The sequence below is a fragment of the Cyprinus carpio genome, chromosome B12, assembly GCF_018340385.1.
Source record: "Cyprinus carpio isolate SPL01 chromosome B12, ASM1834038v1, whole genome shotgun sequence".
NCBI lineage: Eukaryota > Metazoa > Chordata > Actinopteri > Cypriniformes > Cyprinidae > Cyprinus > Cyprinus carpio.
This window is the reverse complement of record NC_056608.1, coordinates 11,626,019-11,644,485: the sequence shown is the minus strand read 5'-3', so window position 1 is coordinate 11,644,485 and position 18,467 is coordinate 11,626,019. Positions and strand designations below refer to the sequence as shown.

Here is an 18,467-nt window from a genome sequence, read left to right as displayed (position 1 = left end):
CTTGTTTTTAAAGTGTTAATAATTAGTAGGATTAAGATTTCGGAATAAAAGATTTAATGAAAACGAAAAGAAAATTAAACCCTAGCTAGGTTTGAAATATTTCAGAATATGTACTGTATTCAGGTATTAACTGACTATTGATGAATTGCATTCTTCATAGGTATGTAGTATCAGCATGTTTCCAAGCATTTATCTACCATCTTTGACCTACGACTTATTAACCGCAGAGGCAAAAATAAATTAGTTAAAAAGGCTATCTAGGTATTGTTCACTCACTGTTCAATGAATACAGCCTAATTGTACAGACTATTTATTTGCCATACTGCTTTTTTGCATACTATTTAGTAGTCTACATGCTAGTCAGGTTTCAAGGGAGGTGACTTCTCATTCTAGAAAGCATTTGATTGGAGAAAATATACGTAGTGCAGAGTGATCAATATAACATACACACTACAAACTTGAAACGCATTTCTTAAAGTGTATTTTGTTATTGTTGAGAGTAGACACTAGAACTATGCTAGAACAGAGATGGCCTCAAGGCTAACAGCTGAATCAACATGAATAAATTCAGACACATTTTCTAAAACAGTCTATTTATTGTTGAACGCTTTCATGAGATTTGGTCCACTGTGATCAATATTTCACTTCCAACCAGGGAGAAAAAGGAGAAACAAAACAAACAAATGTAAAAATACAGTACAAAAAGAGGCATTGTTGTTTTTCCTTTTCATTTTTTCAAAACCCTGATTTTTACTGGTTATCTAAGCAGGTGAAAAATGAACCCAACAGAAACATCTCAACTGATATAATCCAACATTTGCTAAATCCCACATTGTCTTTTCAGGCAGAACATGAATTATTATGAACATATTTCTGCTTTACACTTCGTCTAGAAAGTGTGCAACATAAAGGTCATTTTAAAATGGCCAACCATTCTTAGTTTCAAAGTCCAGAGAGCCCAGAACATTCCAGTTCTGTGATAAAATAAACTCGAATGAGAATGAGTAAATGACAATTACTGCAGCCTCCAGAGAATATGAATGATTGCAAACTTCATCCCATGTTTGATCAACAGAGACTGTTAACTGAGCTTCTCTGCTCTCAGGGTGTGTTCTCTCTCAGTGGTTATGCTCACTACCTCAACTCTACCATCTCCGCATGATCACGTTCCTCAGAAAATTTCAGATGAGAGTTATGTGCAAAACCAGTCTCCATTGCAAATCCAGAGAACATTAACGATACACTTCCCTCCCCTATTTCTTTAAACAAGTTGTCTAACGGTGTATATCTCATTATACTGAAAGAGTAGGATTATTTGTTAAGGTATTTATAATCGTATATAAATGTATTATATAAGCCGCTATGCAGACAAACATAAATATCCATGTATGCTTTGTGTCCCGTCACAGTATAGCACTCTGAGGATCGAATCAAAACAATCAAGAACGTGGTGCAGAGGACAGTAGCTAAGGCGTGATGTCTTTTCACTACAACCACTCTGTAAACCCTCTGAAAAGAGATCCCAGGTTTCAGAAAACTGACAGTAACTAACACACATCACAAAAGCTTGACACTCTAAATGTTAATGGTGTCACTTGCTTTTCATTGTTTAGGTTGAAAGAAAACAGACAGATAACTACCCTAGGATCTCAATTCCTCTATTCTGGACATCTCACTAAGCATACATAGACATAATTCACCGTTAAGTATCATATTCATACATGGATACATATATTTAAAGTGTTATACATAGCAATTAACATATACATATATCAATAGCATATAGGAAGATAGAAGTAGTCATAATGGCAATCATTATCATCACTGTCATCATCATAATAATAGCAGTAGTAATAATATGATCCCTCGGTAAAGCGTACTAGGTCACTCCAGAACGTCCCTCTCAATCTCCACAAACTGGAATCTGTTACCAGGCCAAATCTGCTCCTTCACATGTCATTTAAACCCTGAAATTCAATGCAAAGTACAAACTTGATTCTATTTTCTAAAACAAACCAATCTCGGGGTGCTTTGATTACCATTCTATAGCATTTATAGGCAGTTTGGGGCAGCAAATTCTCATGTAGACCTCACAAATCGGACACTTCTGGAATGACTCATAAAAAAAAAAAAAAAAAAAAATCACTAACCATCTAATCAGCAATACATGTCATATAGCATAGCTCAATAACAAGAAGTTCTATGTAATCAATACAAGGTAAGGTTATACTTAATTAAGCTTAACTGCTAAGTTATCAATAATCATTAGTAGTATGCCAATATAGTAGATATATTTGTGTTTTTGTGTATATATTTATATATATATATATAATGTCCACTGAAAGTAAGGACAAGGTGCACTGCATGTCTTGACAGTATATTATGAATATAACTACACATAGGCAGGGCAAGTACAGCTCTTCTGCCTATATTCTTGTAATGCGTCTCCGTTTATGCTCTTAATATGAAATCAATAGATGGTACATATGGAGAACTAATGAGCTATTACTGAACTGTGGCGAACGAGAGTCTCCTAGTAGCATGTTTATGGGTGTTACAGATTATGCACTTCAAATCCCAATCTAATATCTTGAATGAACAAACACGGAAGCATCTTCCAACCTCCAAACACTCGATCAAAAAAAAAAAAAATTAATACAAAGTGTATTTTCAATCCAAATTGTCAGATCACTCAAGACTACAAACAGCCCTTCTTCATCAAGCACTGCCAAACTGTCACTCAGTGCAAATGGTAAGAATGAGGAAATGTGTGCATGTCAGTGCAAGACCTGTGACTGGCATTATACAATTTGGGGTGGCTTTTACTTAGTTAGTCCATTATTAATTGCCTTTGTTTATCAAATACATTCGACATCCGAACAAATCTCAAATTTCTTGAAAATGGCCACTTATGGCTGTACATTCAAACTCTTCTACCAATATGGCAGGAACACAGAGTTGAGCACCACTTCATAACTTCAATCTGATATCTGTCACTACATACTTGACTGAAACATGAGTGGCCTTCATGACAGGTGCTTTGATTTAATACGGGGGCAACCAGTCTGTTTTGGTTTTGAGTTTAAAAAGCACTGTGGGAATAGATCTTCAACTCCTCAGAAATGTGTTTAGGGAACGTAAAAACAAACTGCCCTTACTTGAGTTAGCTGTAAAAGTAGTGCCAGTGTGCACTCACATGACACCCTATGAGCCTGTGCCAAGTGTCATGTCAGTGAGTGGGCGAATGTGTTTGATAATGGGTCAAGAAGCATGTGGGGGGTGTGTATGTGGCAACGATCACAATGTTAGTCCTATAGTCAGGCGCTCTGCCCTGAAGGGCATCAGAGCCTAGTACTTCCCAGAGTGGCACTGAAAGAGTGGGAAAGGGCCTTAGAAGCTGACATCTGAACAGGAAGACTCATCCAGACCGCCTGCAACCACACACTTTCGGGCCCAGATCACAGATCCCCTCCACCACCAGACATCCGTCGCCCGACCTGTCAAAAAGAGCACAGATAGATCTGATAAAGCAGTTAAAAAAAAAATAAGAGCTTTCCAGTTTTTCACACTAACAAACCACTTTCTTCTGCAACCACTCACCATTGACTCAGAATAATCAGTTGGCATGGCGATCTGTTTTTCCTCTGGAGGTGGAGTCATTAAGTTGCTGTCTGTACGCCGGTTCTGATTGGTCAGTGAAAGCCACATCTCGTACATCTGCTGCATGTCTCTCACTTAAGAGAGCACAGAGAGATCCACAGCTTGTATTAAAACGCATTAATGGATTATGAAAACCTCAGTGAATCACACCCACCAAGCTTTAAATCATTCAGTTAAAAGAAATGGATTCTCACAGCTGTTGTTTTTCATATAGGTCCACACATCCCGCTCCTCCAAACTGTGTGCAAAAGAACAGTTCCCAATATAGTGGCACTTCTTCTGTTTCATGACATGAACACACATCTGCAAGCACAAATGGATAGTCAAAAAAAAAATGCAAAAACGTATGAGCCAAAAATGCACAGGAATTATGTAATAATACTTAATTTCTAATAAATGTGAAAGACTTGCATGACTTAAACTTTGATAAAAAGAAAAAAGTCTCAGCTTTGAAAATGTCAATTTTTTCATGAAATTCTGACACTTTATTGTGACAGATCACTGAGGTCATCGCGGTTCAAGTGGCAACTTAGAAAGCGAGTGACGCAATGACCTATTCCACTTTAATACTAGTTAATGAATATCAGAAGATATGCTTGATTAAAAAAAACATAACTTTTTTAAAACATTCGCTAGTAACTCGTAAGATAGCTGAAAAAAAAAAAAAAAAAAAAACCTCTATAGGGATCATAAAGCTGAATATATGTACTCTATTATATATAACATGTACCGTTACCTGTTAGTGATGTTTTAATCATTTAATGTAAGTTTGAAGAAATCTCTTGTGATAGCTGTCTAAATGATTATAATTCAGTACAAATTGGAGTAGAAACATGATTATAGAGTTAATAAAAAAAACTGCCTTATGTTTCATTTAAATGTTTGTTCAGTTTTTATCAAAAATTGATGATTATATCTACAAATAAACAGTTCAGATACGTTTTGAAGAAATGTTTTGGTGCCGTTATTCATTTTAACATTTAATATAATAGTAATGAGAAAGTTCCCTGTATAGTTAACAGGATTAGTTATTAAACACTTTTTACCTTTAAAAACTGTCATGTACCTGAAATATTCACAAATCAAATTAATAACTTGTGAATACAAATCAAATGGAGAAATCTATACCAATACCAAACCCTAATAATTACAATAGTATTAAGATATTTGCTAGAAATGTGTATTCAACCCGTCATGTGTATAAAAAGAATGATACGAAATTGTTATTGATAGAAACTTTAGAAAATAAATATTTCTGTATAATTAACAATAGACATAACTTCTATTACCATAAATATTGTATTGTATGATGTTTAACAGATGTGAAAACAGCACCGCAGCTCGGTGTCAACACTAAAACCTGCTTGTCTGAAGAACCTGACAGAACAGTTTCTGTTTACGGTCACAATAATTTAATCAACAAAGGACTGACTTACATCATATTGTTGGGGGTAGGTACGGGAAAAAGGCAGCGGTCGCACTACCACCCACTTTTTCTTTTCAAATGATTTCACTAGCAACACTCTGCGCTCTTTTGTCCAGCTGGAAAGAAGAATAGACAAAGCATTATACCATAATTACACCAATTACCATTGTTATTGACCTCAGGCAAAGCTGCTGCCTACTGTGTCCAATAAAAGCAGTCATATTACATGTGTTCCAGTAAACATTAAAGATACATTCATTTTTAATGAGCACATAATGTGCATCCTGGTGGTAAGATGATGCCTGCTTGAATAAGTGAAGCTAACCTGTGCCTGGCTTTGGCAGTGCAGTACTTCAGGGACTTGTCTGGCTCATTGACCTGGCCCTCCCTCCAACACTGTCCACATACAAACTTCATCTTCAGATTCAAGCCTCGCCCTCGACCGCATCCTACAAGTCCACCTCCTCCTGTGCTTCCGCCCCCGAGGCCGCCGTCTCCTCCTCCGGAGACCACAGCACTGCTGTTACTGCTGCTCCCACTGGGCTGGTGGGGCCCGAGCATGGGCTGAAGATGGCAAGTGAAAAAAGACAGACTTACTAGACTTGAATCAACAAAACTGACGTAAAATCAAATCTGCGGCAGAAGCAATCCAATAAAAAGACAAGATTCCCATCAAAGATGAGCATTTGTGAGACAGCACAGTGTTGTTGTTCGACCTCACCTTCTGTCTCTGTGCATTCTGTTCCAATCTGTGCCAGTGTCTCTTAGACTCTTGCACCATCTCCTCATGGGTAATACCTGACCCAACACATAAGCACAAACAAAAACCATCAGTTGCTTTCAATTGTCCTGTCAAACACACAATAATGAACCAGAGTGCGGAGCAAAAAAGGCACAAGTGACAGTCATTTCCTTCCTATTTTAATATTATTTAATTAATTAATTTTATTTAGTCTTAATCATAATCTATGACAAAAAATACTATTATAAACTAGGTTAGTAGATAATTCAACAGTAAAAGATATTCTAGAAAAATCATGGGTGCACAATAATTTTATAAAAACATTAAACTAAACTAAACATTTAGTGAAACAACATTATTTAGTGGGCAACAAATAAAAGTTGCGGTGTAGGACTAAATCTGCTAAAATGTTACACATTGCTCTTTGTATTGTTGTAAAAAGCATTCATAAAAAACAATTAGCCTAAATATATATATAAAATATATACTATAAAATTAAAAGACATTTCTTTTAAAAACATAACAAATATCCCGAGTGTAGAATTAAACACTAGAATAAAAAAAGAATCAAATAACTCATAGATCCACTTGAAGCAAAACAGAATCACAGCGCGCAGAGCTCCACATAAAAAAGAGAAGAGATACTGATGCGTAGTGTATTATATGTGTGCTATAATTTATTGAGCGTTTTCTTTTAAAAAAACAGAGTTATTGTGTTACGTGAACTTGTAGTAACCGAATGCGACACGCAGTTTGAATGCTGAATGGAGGATGACAGACACCAACACAGCGGGGAGAAGAGTTTACGTGAACTTGACTTAAATATTCAGATACTCACATTAGCACTTCAGAATGCTTAAAATATAGTGCACGAAAAACTTTATGGTGCTTTATAATGTTTTTTGTGCCTTTCGTGGGCCTAACAGCTGCTCTACATTATATTAAAAAAAAAAACTTATAAAAAAAAAAAATAATAATTTAAGATTGATGCATCCCTATTGAAAACAGTTGTGCTGCTTTATATTTTTGTAAAAAACTGATTTTTGAAAAATAGAAAATTTTAAAACAACAGCAATTATTAGAAATCCTACAAATGTATTTACTGTCACTTTAATTTAATGCATACTGAGTATTAATTTCTTGAAAAAAAAAAACTTACTGAAAAAAAAAAAAGATGAAATCAACTGTTTTTCAAATTAATCAAAAGGTTTCTTAAATGGACTAAACATTCAAAACATAAAAAGCTTAAACACATATACATGAGCTTATGGATTATACATCAAAATAGCAGATTGAAGTGTGCATGCATACAAACATTATTATAGCATGTTTTATGTACCTGTGTCCTGCTGAAGCACCCAACACTTGAGTTCTATAACTGAATGTGCAAAGGAGCAACTGTCCTCTCGCTGGCAGCCATATCGCACCTCATGGCGGCACACGTCAAACTGGCAGAGTGGGTGAAGAGGGCGGACTTTACTGTAGCGCACGTTTGCTGAGCGAACCACGTGCACCAGGCACCTGTTAAACAGCATCATAACACACAAACATATGAGAGAGGATATGATGTGATGGCTGTTTATGTGCTGCAAAATCATATTAGCGATCCAAGTCTCAATAAAGCTAAAAAAAAAAAAAAAAAAGACTCACTTGTTATCATCAAAGGGATGTCTTGCAGTGAGGTTGGAACACACAGCAAGATTCTCCTTGCTTCTCTTGCTAATGATACGAGGCTTACTGTCAAAACATTCCTACAGGAAGCCAGAGGCCGGAATAATCACTTAAACAACATATCAAAGCAAGAATCTAACATATCTAGCTATGAGACAGGCATTAAATATAAAGGTGCACATTACCTCACAGAGGAACATAAACATGCCCATATGGAGCTGAAGGAGACGGGTGACACTGAGGGCCCGTCGTTCATTGGTGCCCAGAGGGTCAAACAGAAGCTCACGACTTAGAGCTCCCTTCCTCTCTTGAGTCCAAACATCGATCTCCTCTTGGCAATAGGCAAAAGTGCAGTTTTCACCATACTGGCACTCCTGACGCTCTTGTACCTCTGGAAAGAGAGAAGGATCAATGAGCTTAATTATTAAATTTTATCATTATGAAATTATAAATTAACATAATATAACATATGTACATATAAGTAGTTTTTAAACAAAAAGAAAGAGAGATCTTGATATCTGTTTCCAGCATGAGTAGATTCTAGAGGTGTTAAGCGTTGGGCAAACAGCAAATTGATCAATCCACAATTCACATGTTTTTGATTTGCACATTTTGATTTCACAAATTCAGAATAATTTGATTTATTGCTGTTCACAATGAATTCAATTCAATTACAGATTTGATTCTATATTTTTAGTGCATTCATAAGATTAACAAAAATGTACATAAAGGTTATTTGGATGTATACCAAAGAGTGCAATGTGCTGATAAAATATTTTAGAGCCAAACAAATGACACACTATTTTGGATGTATACCCAAAAAGTGCAGTGCTAAAATATTTTAGGAACAAACCTGGAAAATATTCCACCCTTTAAATTTTCTTTCCATGAGTACCATGTTCTGGTACTGCTGAACCAAAATTCCCTATCATTTTCCAGTTTTTCCCTATATCCTAGATGTCTTCGAATAAAAATTATACCACTTTATTCTTACAGGAAAATATTTTTATAGTATTTTTTTAGTAGTGGCCTTTTAATGAACTGGTAGCTTTCTTGACTCCACCACAGCACTATTGTACAGCCATTTTCTGGTACTGACTATGCGAGTAAAAGTGTGTGCTCACAGCTGCTCTGCAGAGAGAGTCAATGAGAGTAACCGTCTAATAGCGATTATTTGATCTAATTGTTGTTTCAGACAACCGCAATTATTGTGCTTTTTATACGGCACAAGGGGGAGTCATAATTGTTGTTTCAGACAACCGCAATTATTGTGCTTTTTATAGGGCACAAGGGGGAGTCATACACCAAAAGAAACAGAAGAGCACCAGTTTGGTTTTCATGTACTGTATAGCCTATATCATCTGAAGCCATTCTATATCTTAATGTGAGGGACAGAATTATATTTACAGAAATTGATCTTCCTTCTGCTGCAGCTGTCAGTCATTATCCGCTCAGCATTCAAACAGCACGTCACGTTCAGTTATGACAGTCAGCACGGAAAAACTCTCTCCAAGATGATATATTTCCATTATAATACTTGATGTGTAGATAAAGGTCTAGGGATTCGCATAAAATGACAACCTTCATTGCGCTCTCATTTTTTTCTGATCTTTGTTTGTAGCGTGTGGAGTGCAGTGCATGTTGCTTCAAGCACATCATTCTGCACCCTAGATGTGCATAAGAGCTTTGTGCCGCTCTGTTTCAAGCGTTTAACATTATCAAAGTTTTGCACACAGAAAGATTATTAGAAGCTTTTATTTTTCTTATGATTTCTCTTATTTTCATGCATGTATTTTTTAAGAATTCAAATAGTTAACAGAATAAACATGTTTAAATTGCATAATATGCACCAAAGATTTTTTTTCAAGATATTGTTTTTGCTGCTAAATTATACAGTCAGCTAGTTTAAGTTCATAGCTTATGTATTTTTATTCAAATGTACTTTTTCTCTGTAATGAGGAAGTGAGTATTTAGTGGATTATGTTTAACAAAGGTTTAAAAAAAAAAAAAAAAAAAAAAAAAAAGTGACCATTAGTTCCACAAACACAGTATTGATATTCTATATATTGGTGTAAATGAAAAAAAATTGTGCTGGTGTTGGATCGGTATTGGCCGATTCTTAGAATTTTTTTAAAATATTGACTATATACACTTTTCTGAATCAAGAGTCATTTGATTTTTAATATTTTTAAATGATTATTGGCCAAAACAATGCAAGATTCGAAAATTCATGTTTCAAGATCAATGCACATGCATCAGCAGGATTTCAAGTGAATCGTTAGATCACTAGCCGACTTTAACACTGGCCACACCCATTTTAGGCCCCATTTACACTAGTTCGTTTTCGTTTTAAAACACATAACTTTTGCTACAGTTACGCCCATCATTTACAATCTTTACACGACCCTCGAAAACGGAGACTTTTGAAAACACTATAGACCCCGTTTTCGTTTGAAAACTCCAGGGTTGTGTTTCAGTGTAAACAGACCAAAACAGAGACTTTTGAAAACGATGGCGTGGCCCACATTCGCTCTGTGTATCCTTGACAACTGTGTAAACGATAACATCATGCACATTGTTGTATCCATAGATGTATAGGTAGATTCCCCATTCGATCGCTCCAAGCACGTAGACGTGTCCGCGATCTAAATAACAGGGAATCTACCTATTCACATCTATGGCTGTACCTGCATGAAGGTCATGTGACATGCGTTTTAGGTTGTGTAGTGTAAACTGAGATTGTTTCTAAAACGCAGTGGAAATGCCAGTGTAGACGAGGATTGTTTCCATTCTAAAATGCCGATTTAAAACGAAAATGCACTAGTGTAAACAGGGCCTTAGAATAATGTACATCCCAAACATCTATTCAGTACATCATTTCCACAATTCTTCAATAAACACTTAGCCATACCTTTGCAGAGAACAAAGGCCCCAAGGAAGTTATTACGAGCAGGACGGGGTCGCACCCTCTTCCAGGTGGGGTCATCTGAGGATCTGAGGCGACAGAGCAGCACATCTCTCTTACAGCGATGCGCTGCATCAGGTTGATAATGGTAGTCCATGACCCTTGGCCCTTATACAGAAAAAAAAAATTAACTTCTTTCAGACAGCTACAACATGTTTAGGAATAGTTTTTATATGCATCTTATTTTTCATTTCACACAGTTAAGAGGTACAATACCTATGCGACTGTAGCAAGCATTGCAGGCCTGTCTGAACTCATGTGTGGCAGCCAGAGGGTTTCGTGACAGCAGAGAAAGATTGGTACCAACTGGTCCATTCTGCTGGAAGCAAGAACAAGTAGGTGATAGATAGCAAACCATTTAAAGTTGCATACAAAGAAGACATATTGATTAAGACTGAGCAGTTTACAAATACAGAACAGTTTGTACTCACTGCATTGGAGGCATTATGATTCCGTAAACTGGGGATGAAACTGTGAGAGATTCGTCCACCTAAGATTAATAAAGAAAGTAAAATGAATGGAATAAAAATACTTGATTTATCAATATTGAACTATTGTCATGTCAAGACTTTTTATATATTATTTAACTACAGGTATGAAATCAGTAAAGTTTTATTGTTTTTCAAAGTAGTCTCTCATGCTCACCTAGGCTGAATTTACTTGATCAAAATACAGTAATATTGTAAAATATTATTACAATGTAAAAATTGTTTCTTATATTAATATATTTTCAAAAGAAATTCTCCTATAATAGCAACCACAGATTTTTTTTACTATATTTTACTCCATTCTTCAATGTCACATGACCCTTCAGAAATCATTCTACTGATTTCTGATTCTTATTAATGTTGAATACAGATGTGGTGTGTAATATTTTTGTGGGAACTGAATTTATTTTTGTAGCATTTTGAATGTCATGAAATTAATCCTTCCTTGCTAAATAAAAGTACAAAAAAGTACAGGTCAGACAAATTTCTTTCCAAAACACCAAACGTTTGAATGGTAGCGTGTAGGGGTGGGCGATATAGAAAAAATATCATAATTTCATAATTCACGATTTTATCACGATTCATTGTCATGTTGGTTTTAGTATTTTGCAAGTTGTCTGAGCATTACAGCCAAACTAATTTCCCTATTATAATGACAAAGTCTTCCAAGGTAACAAAAAAAAAAGAATGGCAGATATTTAGGCCAAATAGGGCGAAGATAAAAATCTTTGTTCTTATTTTTAATAACAAAGGTAAAAGAATGACAAAGATACACATTACAACTACACATAATATACAAATAAAACAAACAGTGCTTTATTTTCAGGTACAATAGGTGTATATAGCATATATATAAAAATAAAACACTTCAACTGTATTAAATTTCTTCAGTCAAGAGCAGCGAGTGATTTTTCTCTTTGTGTTTTGTTGTTTTATTATCGTTCAAAGAATAGTTCACCCAAAAATAAAAATTCTGTCATCTGTCTGTCAATTCTGTCAGTGTTTTATTTTTATACCACCATTTACTCACTCAAAAGTTGTTTTAAACCTGAATGAGTTTCTTTCTTCTTCTGAACATAAATGCTATTTTGAGGAACGTGGAAAACGGAACAGTTGCTGTTTCACAGTGACTTCCATAGTATTTATTGATATTTCTACTATTAAATGTGGACCAGCAACTGTTTGTTTACCCACATTCTTCAAAATATCTTCTTTTGTGTTCAGCACAAGAAAAGAATAAAAAAACATTCCGCACAACTAAAAATCCAACAGACAATTAAAGCCGCATGTTTAATAGTCCTACTGTCCCTTTAAAACCTGCACGCATCTAATATACAGGCACTTATATGTTTTTCTCTCAGCTGTTAACTTCAATTTCAGACATGACCAACCTACATGTAAACCTTGTGTGTTTTGACAGTATTAGCGCAAAAGATAACTTAGTTCAATAATCAGGCGCTGTTTGACAGGCTTTAGCGCGAGCGCTTCGGGTGTATGCGGCGCTCAGAAAAAGCACAGGTCAGACCAGCACACGACTGAAACATTTAAAAGCACATTCAAATAATGAGAGCGTAACTCCTGTGAGAGTAACTCTACCGCTGAGTCAACACTGATGTGAATGCATGTGGCATCATACAGTATATGATGGAGGCGCCAGAACTGCAGCTGATAGAATGTGTGCTGTAGCACGATACTACGATATTTCTTCAAAAGCAAATTTTTGTGGAGACATTTTTATCGTCCACGATCAAAAATAGTCATATCGCACACCCCTAGTAGTGTGTATCACATTTCAAATTAAAACACTCACCAGGAAGTGTGTACTCAGAAAGGGAATCCAGTCCTCCTGTGATTAGTGATCCAGACCACCCCTTCCCAGCAGCGTCTCCAGCTCCAGAGCTATAGGAGCCGAGGGAGTCCATCGTCTGGGAAGAGGCTTCGCTTTGACCTAGAACTGAGGAGGACTCCAGTGGGGGGAGCGGACTGACAGCAGAGTTTAAATATTGAGTAGCGAGCTGAGCAGAGGATGCTGGGAGACCTGGAGAGTATGGAGGCCTCAAACCCACAGCAGTGTTTGGTAGGTTAGTGGGAATGGCCCCTTGAACTGAGTTCTGATGGATAGATAAGAAAATCAGTACTTTTACATTGATCAATCCAGTACTGAGCAACTATGTCCTGCTGTCCCTCCCTACAGCTCTCTATTTCACTCACCACGCTGACCTCAGCTCCTTTGGGAATACTTTCCAGCAACGTGTCCAGACATGAGGTGTCCTCATTCATCACACATTCATCCATGTGTTCAGATACAGGCACAGAGTATGGCACCCGCCCCGATGGCTCCTGGCTTGGGCTTTCTGGCATATCTTGGGGCACAACTGGGCTCAGTGAGGGCATCTGTGGGTCATCACTTACTGGGATTGGTGTTGCCAGAGGAGCGGGGATGCACTGGGCACTTGTTAAATCTGTGGGATAAAGATGAGAACACTGAACCACCCAATTCATTTTGTCTTAATGAATATCCATAAACGTACTCATATTTTAATTAGATTTTTAAATACTGGTGTATGTATATCTAAAATAACATACCTGATCCAATATCATTCAAAGACTCAAGACCATTTGAGGAGGTCTGAAAAGAAAAACAAGGAGATTTGTTAAAGTAATCAAAACCATGCATTTCTCAAATTTACAAAACAGCTTTAATTTTATAGAACCATTTTATTTGTAAAACTTGCCTCCCCTGTGGGAGGATTAGTTTCTCCATTGCTGTCGGTGGGAGATGTTGTAGAATCGAGCTGGAATAAAAAGTGTGGCATGTTGGAATGAATACAACTATATGAACTGCAAATGATTAATATTTAAACCTAACAATCTAAAAAACAAACCTGGGGGCTGACGTATGCTTTGCGGATTTTCAAACCCAGTTTGTTAGCTAGATCATCAACAACACCACACACTCCCCTCCCCAGAAAAAAAAAAAGAAAAAAAAAAATACAAACAAAAATATACAAAAAAAAAAAAAAAAAAAAAAAAAACCTTCTGATTTCTAAAAACCTTCTGATTTCAAACTTTTGATTGTATAAATAATAACACAAATTACAGATTAATGTACTATTTATTCTGCATATTATAACATACGTGAGGGGCAGTTAATAGGCATCCGGTGCCACACTCATAAGCTTCTCTGAGTCTGCCCAGCTCCCTCAGACAAAGTGCCTTCCTGTAGAGTGCCCTGCGACTGCCTTCCGACACACACAGTGCGCTATCACAGTCCTGCACGCCCCGCTCATACTCCCCCTAAATAAAAAATACAAGAGAAGGCAGATTTGCAGAAATTGCCTGCAACACTATTGAATCACTACATAATTTGCACATACTATATTTAATTAAATCCTCAGCTGATGGAACTTACCAGACTATAATGTGCAGCTGCCCGGTTCACATAAAGGCTCTCTAACAGCTCAGGGGGAATGACCAGTGCTTCAGACTGAGCATAGCGAGCTACATTCACACCCTCGCTGTAATGGACCGCTGCCTGTCTCCACTCTCCATCACGATACACTGTGTTACCTTCATCCAGCAAATTACATACTAGCTGAGTCAGGAATGCCTGAGAACAGAAAGCAAGAGAGCTTCTATTTGAATTAAAATCATGAAATACAATAAATACGGATTATCTAGGTGGGGCCATTTTTCTCCAGAGATATTACATATAAATCCTACCTCATAACCTTCAGGTTCAGGGAAAGGCAAAGATGACCTGCCAAAAAGAAAAATACTTTTAGCAAAATTTCAACAGAGTAGAGGGGAAGAAGTTACTATTATAAATGCATTATGGGAATGCAACACATAAGTCTACACACTTACTGAATGAATCCCAGAGCTTTCTGAATTTCTTCTTTACGCTTCTGTCGTTCTAGATCCATAGCTGCAACATATCACAAACAATAAGCAACTTTTTATAAACTCTGACGTAAAAATGAAAATACACCTTGTAGGGACAAAACATGAAAAGTGTTTTTTTTTTTTTTAAAAGATAAAAGCACAAACTGTTACGTAAAACATTTCAGTTATGTGTGTGTTTAATATTCTAGCAAACATTAAAACTGATATACTGGTGTAGAAAATATAGTTGAGGTAATTAATCAGGAAACTATTAATGATTCAAACTTTTCTAGACATAACTGAGCACAATAAAGTAATTTAACAAATAATTATATGCACAAAAAGTAGATATTACAGATATATCATCTCTAAGGCCTAAAATTCGAGATAAGCAACTCGTCCCCGTACTCGCCTAGAAAAAAACACCCGCTAATGCAACTCTCTCCGGACTTCTGAAATCAAAAACAAATACCAGCAATCCTATAGTCGTACTTGAAACACTCTTCAATATAATTTAGAATATATAACATATTTTACCGACTTAACGTTAAAGGGTAGTGTCTGCGGAACACACTAATGAGAAAGTTAACTTGCACGGGCTTCGGGTTAGCATTAGCTTTAATGCTAGCTAGCCTGCTAATGCTGTCAACTTCAGGTTTGTTTACATCAATATCAATGATGAGTTTTACATGCCGACACAGAACAGTTCCAACAGGCATCCAAAACATTTTTCCTAGACTCTAATATTTTATAATTAAATTCTAACGGACCTTTTCTACACAGTATCGTATACAATCTCTTTTAAATTCTCCTGGTAGCCAATTAGCAAGCTACATTTCGTGAACTGCTGCAGCGAGGACGCGTTTAAGATTTTTTCACCTTAATAATAACTGGCATAAAACATCAGAGGATAAAGTAAACACAAGAGCGGTTTGATTATTAAAATGTTATATACAAATTAGTCTACATTGCAAAAGTCAGCTATGTAGCTAGGAGGACATTCAACCCACCTAAGATTTTAGATCTTCTCTTCCAACAGGAACTGTTTGTTAAAGCAGTAAATCCCTTTAACTAGCAGGCAAAAGGTTTGGATGTTTTATTCCTTCAAAATCATACTTTTAATTCATTCGGCTCCCCCAAATCAACGGGCAGAACATGTGCCACTTGCGTCGGTTTCCCAAGTTGCGCCCAAGTTTAACTAAAGAGTCCAGACTGTGAGGTCCTCAAGGCAGAGAGATGCAGCCTTTTTTGTTCAAAGTGACGCATTCAGCCACTAGGGGCTTGGGTGATTTTCTTTAATAAAACTGAGAAGCCCCTGTCGTTGCAAAAACTTGCCAGCTCTTTCATAAAGCAAAGGCCAAAAACCTCGCTATATATATATATATATATATATATATATATATATATATATATATCTATATATATATATATATACAGGTCCTTCTCAGAAAATTAGCATATTGTGAAAAAGTTCATTATTTTCCATAGTGTAATGATAAAAATTAAACTTTCATATATTTTAGATTCATTGCACACCAACTGAAATATTTCAGGTCTTTTATTGTTTTAATACTGATGATTTTGGCATACAGCTCATGAAAACTCTCAAAGAATTAGCATATTTCATCCGACCAATAAAAGAAAAGTGTTTTTAATACAAAAAAAGTCAACCTTCAAATAATTATGTTCAGTTATGCACTAATTTTTAAAAGCCTCAGGAATCTTTTGCAGGTGTTTAGAATTAATTAACGTAGCATGGAGGCAATCAGCCTGTGGCACTGCTGAGGTGTTATGGAGGCCCAGGATGCTTTGATAGCGGCCTTAAGCTCATCCAGAGTGTTGGGTCTCTTGCGTCTCTCAACTTTCTCTTCACAATATCCCACAGATTCTCTATGGGGTTCAGGTCAGGAGAGTTGGCAGGCCAATTGAGCACAGTAATACCATGGTCAGTAAACCATTTACCAGTGGTTTTGGCACTGTGAGCAGGTGCCAGGTCGTGCTGAAAAACGAAATCTTCATCTCCATAAAGCTTTTCAGCAGATGGAAGCATGAAGTGCTCCAAAATCTCCTGATAGCTAGCTGCATTGACCCTGCCCTTGATAAAACACAGTGGACCAACACCAGCAGCTGACATGGCACCCCAGACCATCACTGACTGTGGGTACTTGACACTGGACTTCAGGCATTTTGGCATTTCCTTCTACCCAGTCTTCCTCCAGACTCTGGCACCTTGATTTCCGAATGACATGCAAAATTTGCTTTCATCCGAAAAAAGTACTTTGGACCACTGAGCAACAGTCCAGTGCTGCTTCTCTGTAGCCCAGGTCAGGTGCTTCTGCCGCTGTTTCTGGTTCAAAAAGCACACGCCTGTGCACGGTGGCTCTGGATGTTTCTACTCCAGACTCAGTCCACTGCTTCCGCAGGTCCCCCAGGTCTGGAATACTGTCCTTCTCCACAATCTTCCTCAGGGTCCGGTCACCTCTTCTCATTGTGCAGCGTTTTTTTTCCACACTTTTTTCCTTCCCACAGACTTCCCACTGAGGTGCCTTGATACAGCACTCTAAGAACAGCCTATTCGTTCAGAAATTTCTTTCTGTGTCTTACCCTCTTGCTTGAGGGTGTCAATGATGGCCTTCTGGACAGCAGTCAGGTCGGCAGTCTTACCCATGATTGCGGTTTTGAGTAATGAACCAGGCTGGGAGTTTTTAAAGCCTCAGGAATCTTTTGCAGGTGTTTAGAGTTAATTAGTTGATTCAGATGATTAGGTTAATAGCTCGTTTAGAGAACCTTTTCATGATATGCTAATTTTTTGAGATAGGAATTTTGGGTTTTCATGAGCTGTATGCCAAAATCATCAGTATTAAAACAATAAAAGACCTGAAATATTTCAGTTGGTGTGCAATGAATCTAAAATATATGAAAGTTTAATTTTTATCACTACATTATGGAAAATAATGAACTTTTTCACAATATGCTAATTTTTTGAGAAGGACCTTTATTTATATATATATATATATATATATATATATATATATATATATATATATATATATATATGTATATATATATATATATAGTTCATTTAATTCAGGTACAAATGTCAGTCTCTGGTTTAGAGGTCGATTGTTTATATAGATATTATAGCATTATTATATATTCATATCATTTACCTTTTAGTTTGTAGGAAAGCATGCATCAAATAATTAAATTTAAATATTTTTTGACTATTTTTTATTATTTAGCCTACAATTAACAGTTGCTGAGATTGTGTCATGTCAACAGAATGAAATAAATCCATAGTGATTTTCATAGCTGTCTATCTTAGCTAATATTTAGTTATTGTGCACGTGTTTGTAATATATATTCTCCCAACATGTTAAGTGATTTAAAACGATTACATCTCCAAAATTATCTTGTGTAGTAAAAATGAAACAGGGCATCGGTGGTCAACTATTATAATATTATTCACACAATGGAGCTCATTCAGCATGTCAGTAAGTATTAAAAATTATTTTAACAGCCTAATGAAAGTAGAAGTGGACAAAGCAGCAGCACTTTATGCCTCTAAATGTGCATTTCTTTGTACATTACAAGATATCTGAGGAATACAACAGAATTCTTTTTCTTCTT

General features: G+C 36.4%; 1 protein-coding gene across 1 annotated transcript; it reads right to left on the bottom strand.

Annotated features, from left to right (window-relative positions):
- Positions 1-576: 576 nt before the first annotated feature.
- Positions 577-16,095, bottom strand: zc3h7bb (zinc finger CCCH-type containing 7Bb). The gene is made up of 23 exons (XM_042735361.1): positions 15,848-16,095; positions 14,820-14,880; positions 14,676-14,712; positions 14,365-14,562; positions 14,091-14,249; positions 13,989-13,998; positions 13,838-13,908; positions 13,688-13,747; positions 13,539-13,581; positions 13,164-13,414; positions 12,763-13,063; positions 10,896-10,954; positions 10,681-10,780; positions 10,411-10,572; positions 7,685-7,890; positions 7,479-7,579; positions 7,168-7,349; positions 5,808-5,884; positions 5,412-5,650; positions 5,097-5,202; positions 3,855-3,963; positions 3,601-3,734; positions 577-3,497 (listed from the first exon to the last, which is right to left on the bottom strand). The coding sequence occupies exons 2-23, from the start codon at positions 14,876-14,878 to the stop codon at positions 3,459-3,461; spliced, it is 2,703 nt and encodes a 900-aa protein (XP_042591295.1). The 5' UTR covers positions 14,879-14,880; positions 15,848-16,095; the 3' UTR covers positions 577-3,458.
- Positions 16,096-18,467: the final 2,372 nt, after the last annotated feature.

Bases quoted from the DNA above. Each gene is read 5' to 3' on its own strand.
- zc3h7bb (XM_042735361.1), bottom strand. From the start codon at position 14,878: ATGGATCTAGAACGACAGAAGCGTAAAGAAGAAATTCAGAAAGCTCTG. The intron at 14,250-14,364 runs GTAAGTTCCATC...TTTTTTATTTAG, and splicing joins CAGCTGCACATTATAGTCTG to GGGGAGTATGAGCGGGGCGT. The intron at 3,498-3,600 runs GTGAGTGGTTGC...TCTTTTTGACAG, and splicing joins CTGATTATTCTGAGTCAATG to GTCGGGCGACGGATGTCTGG.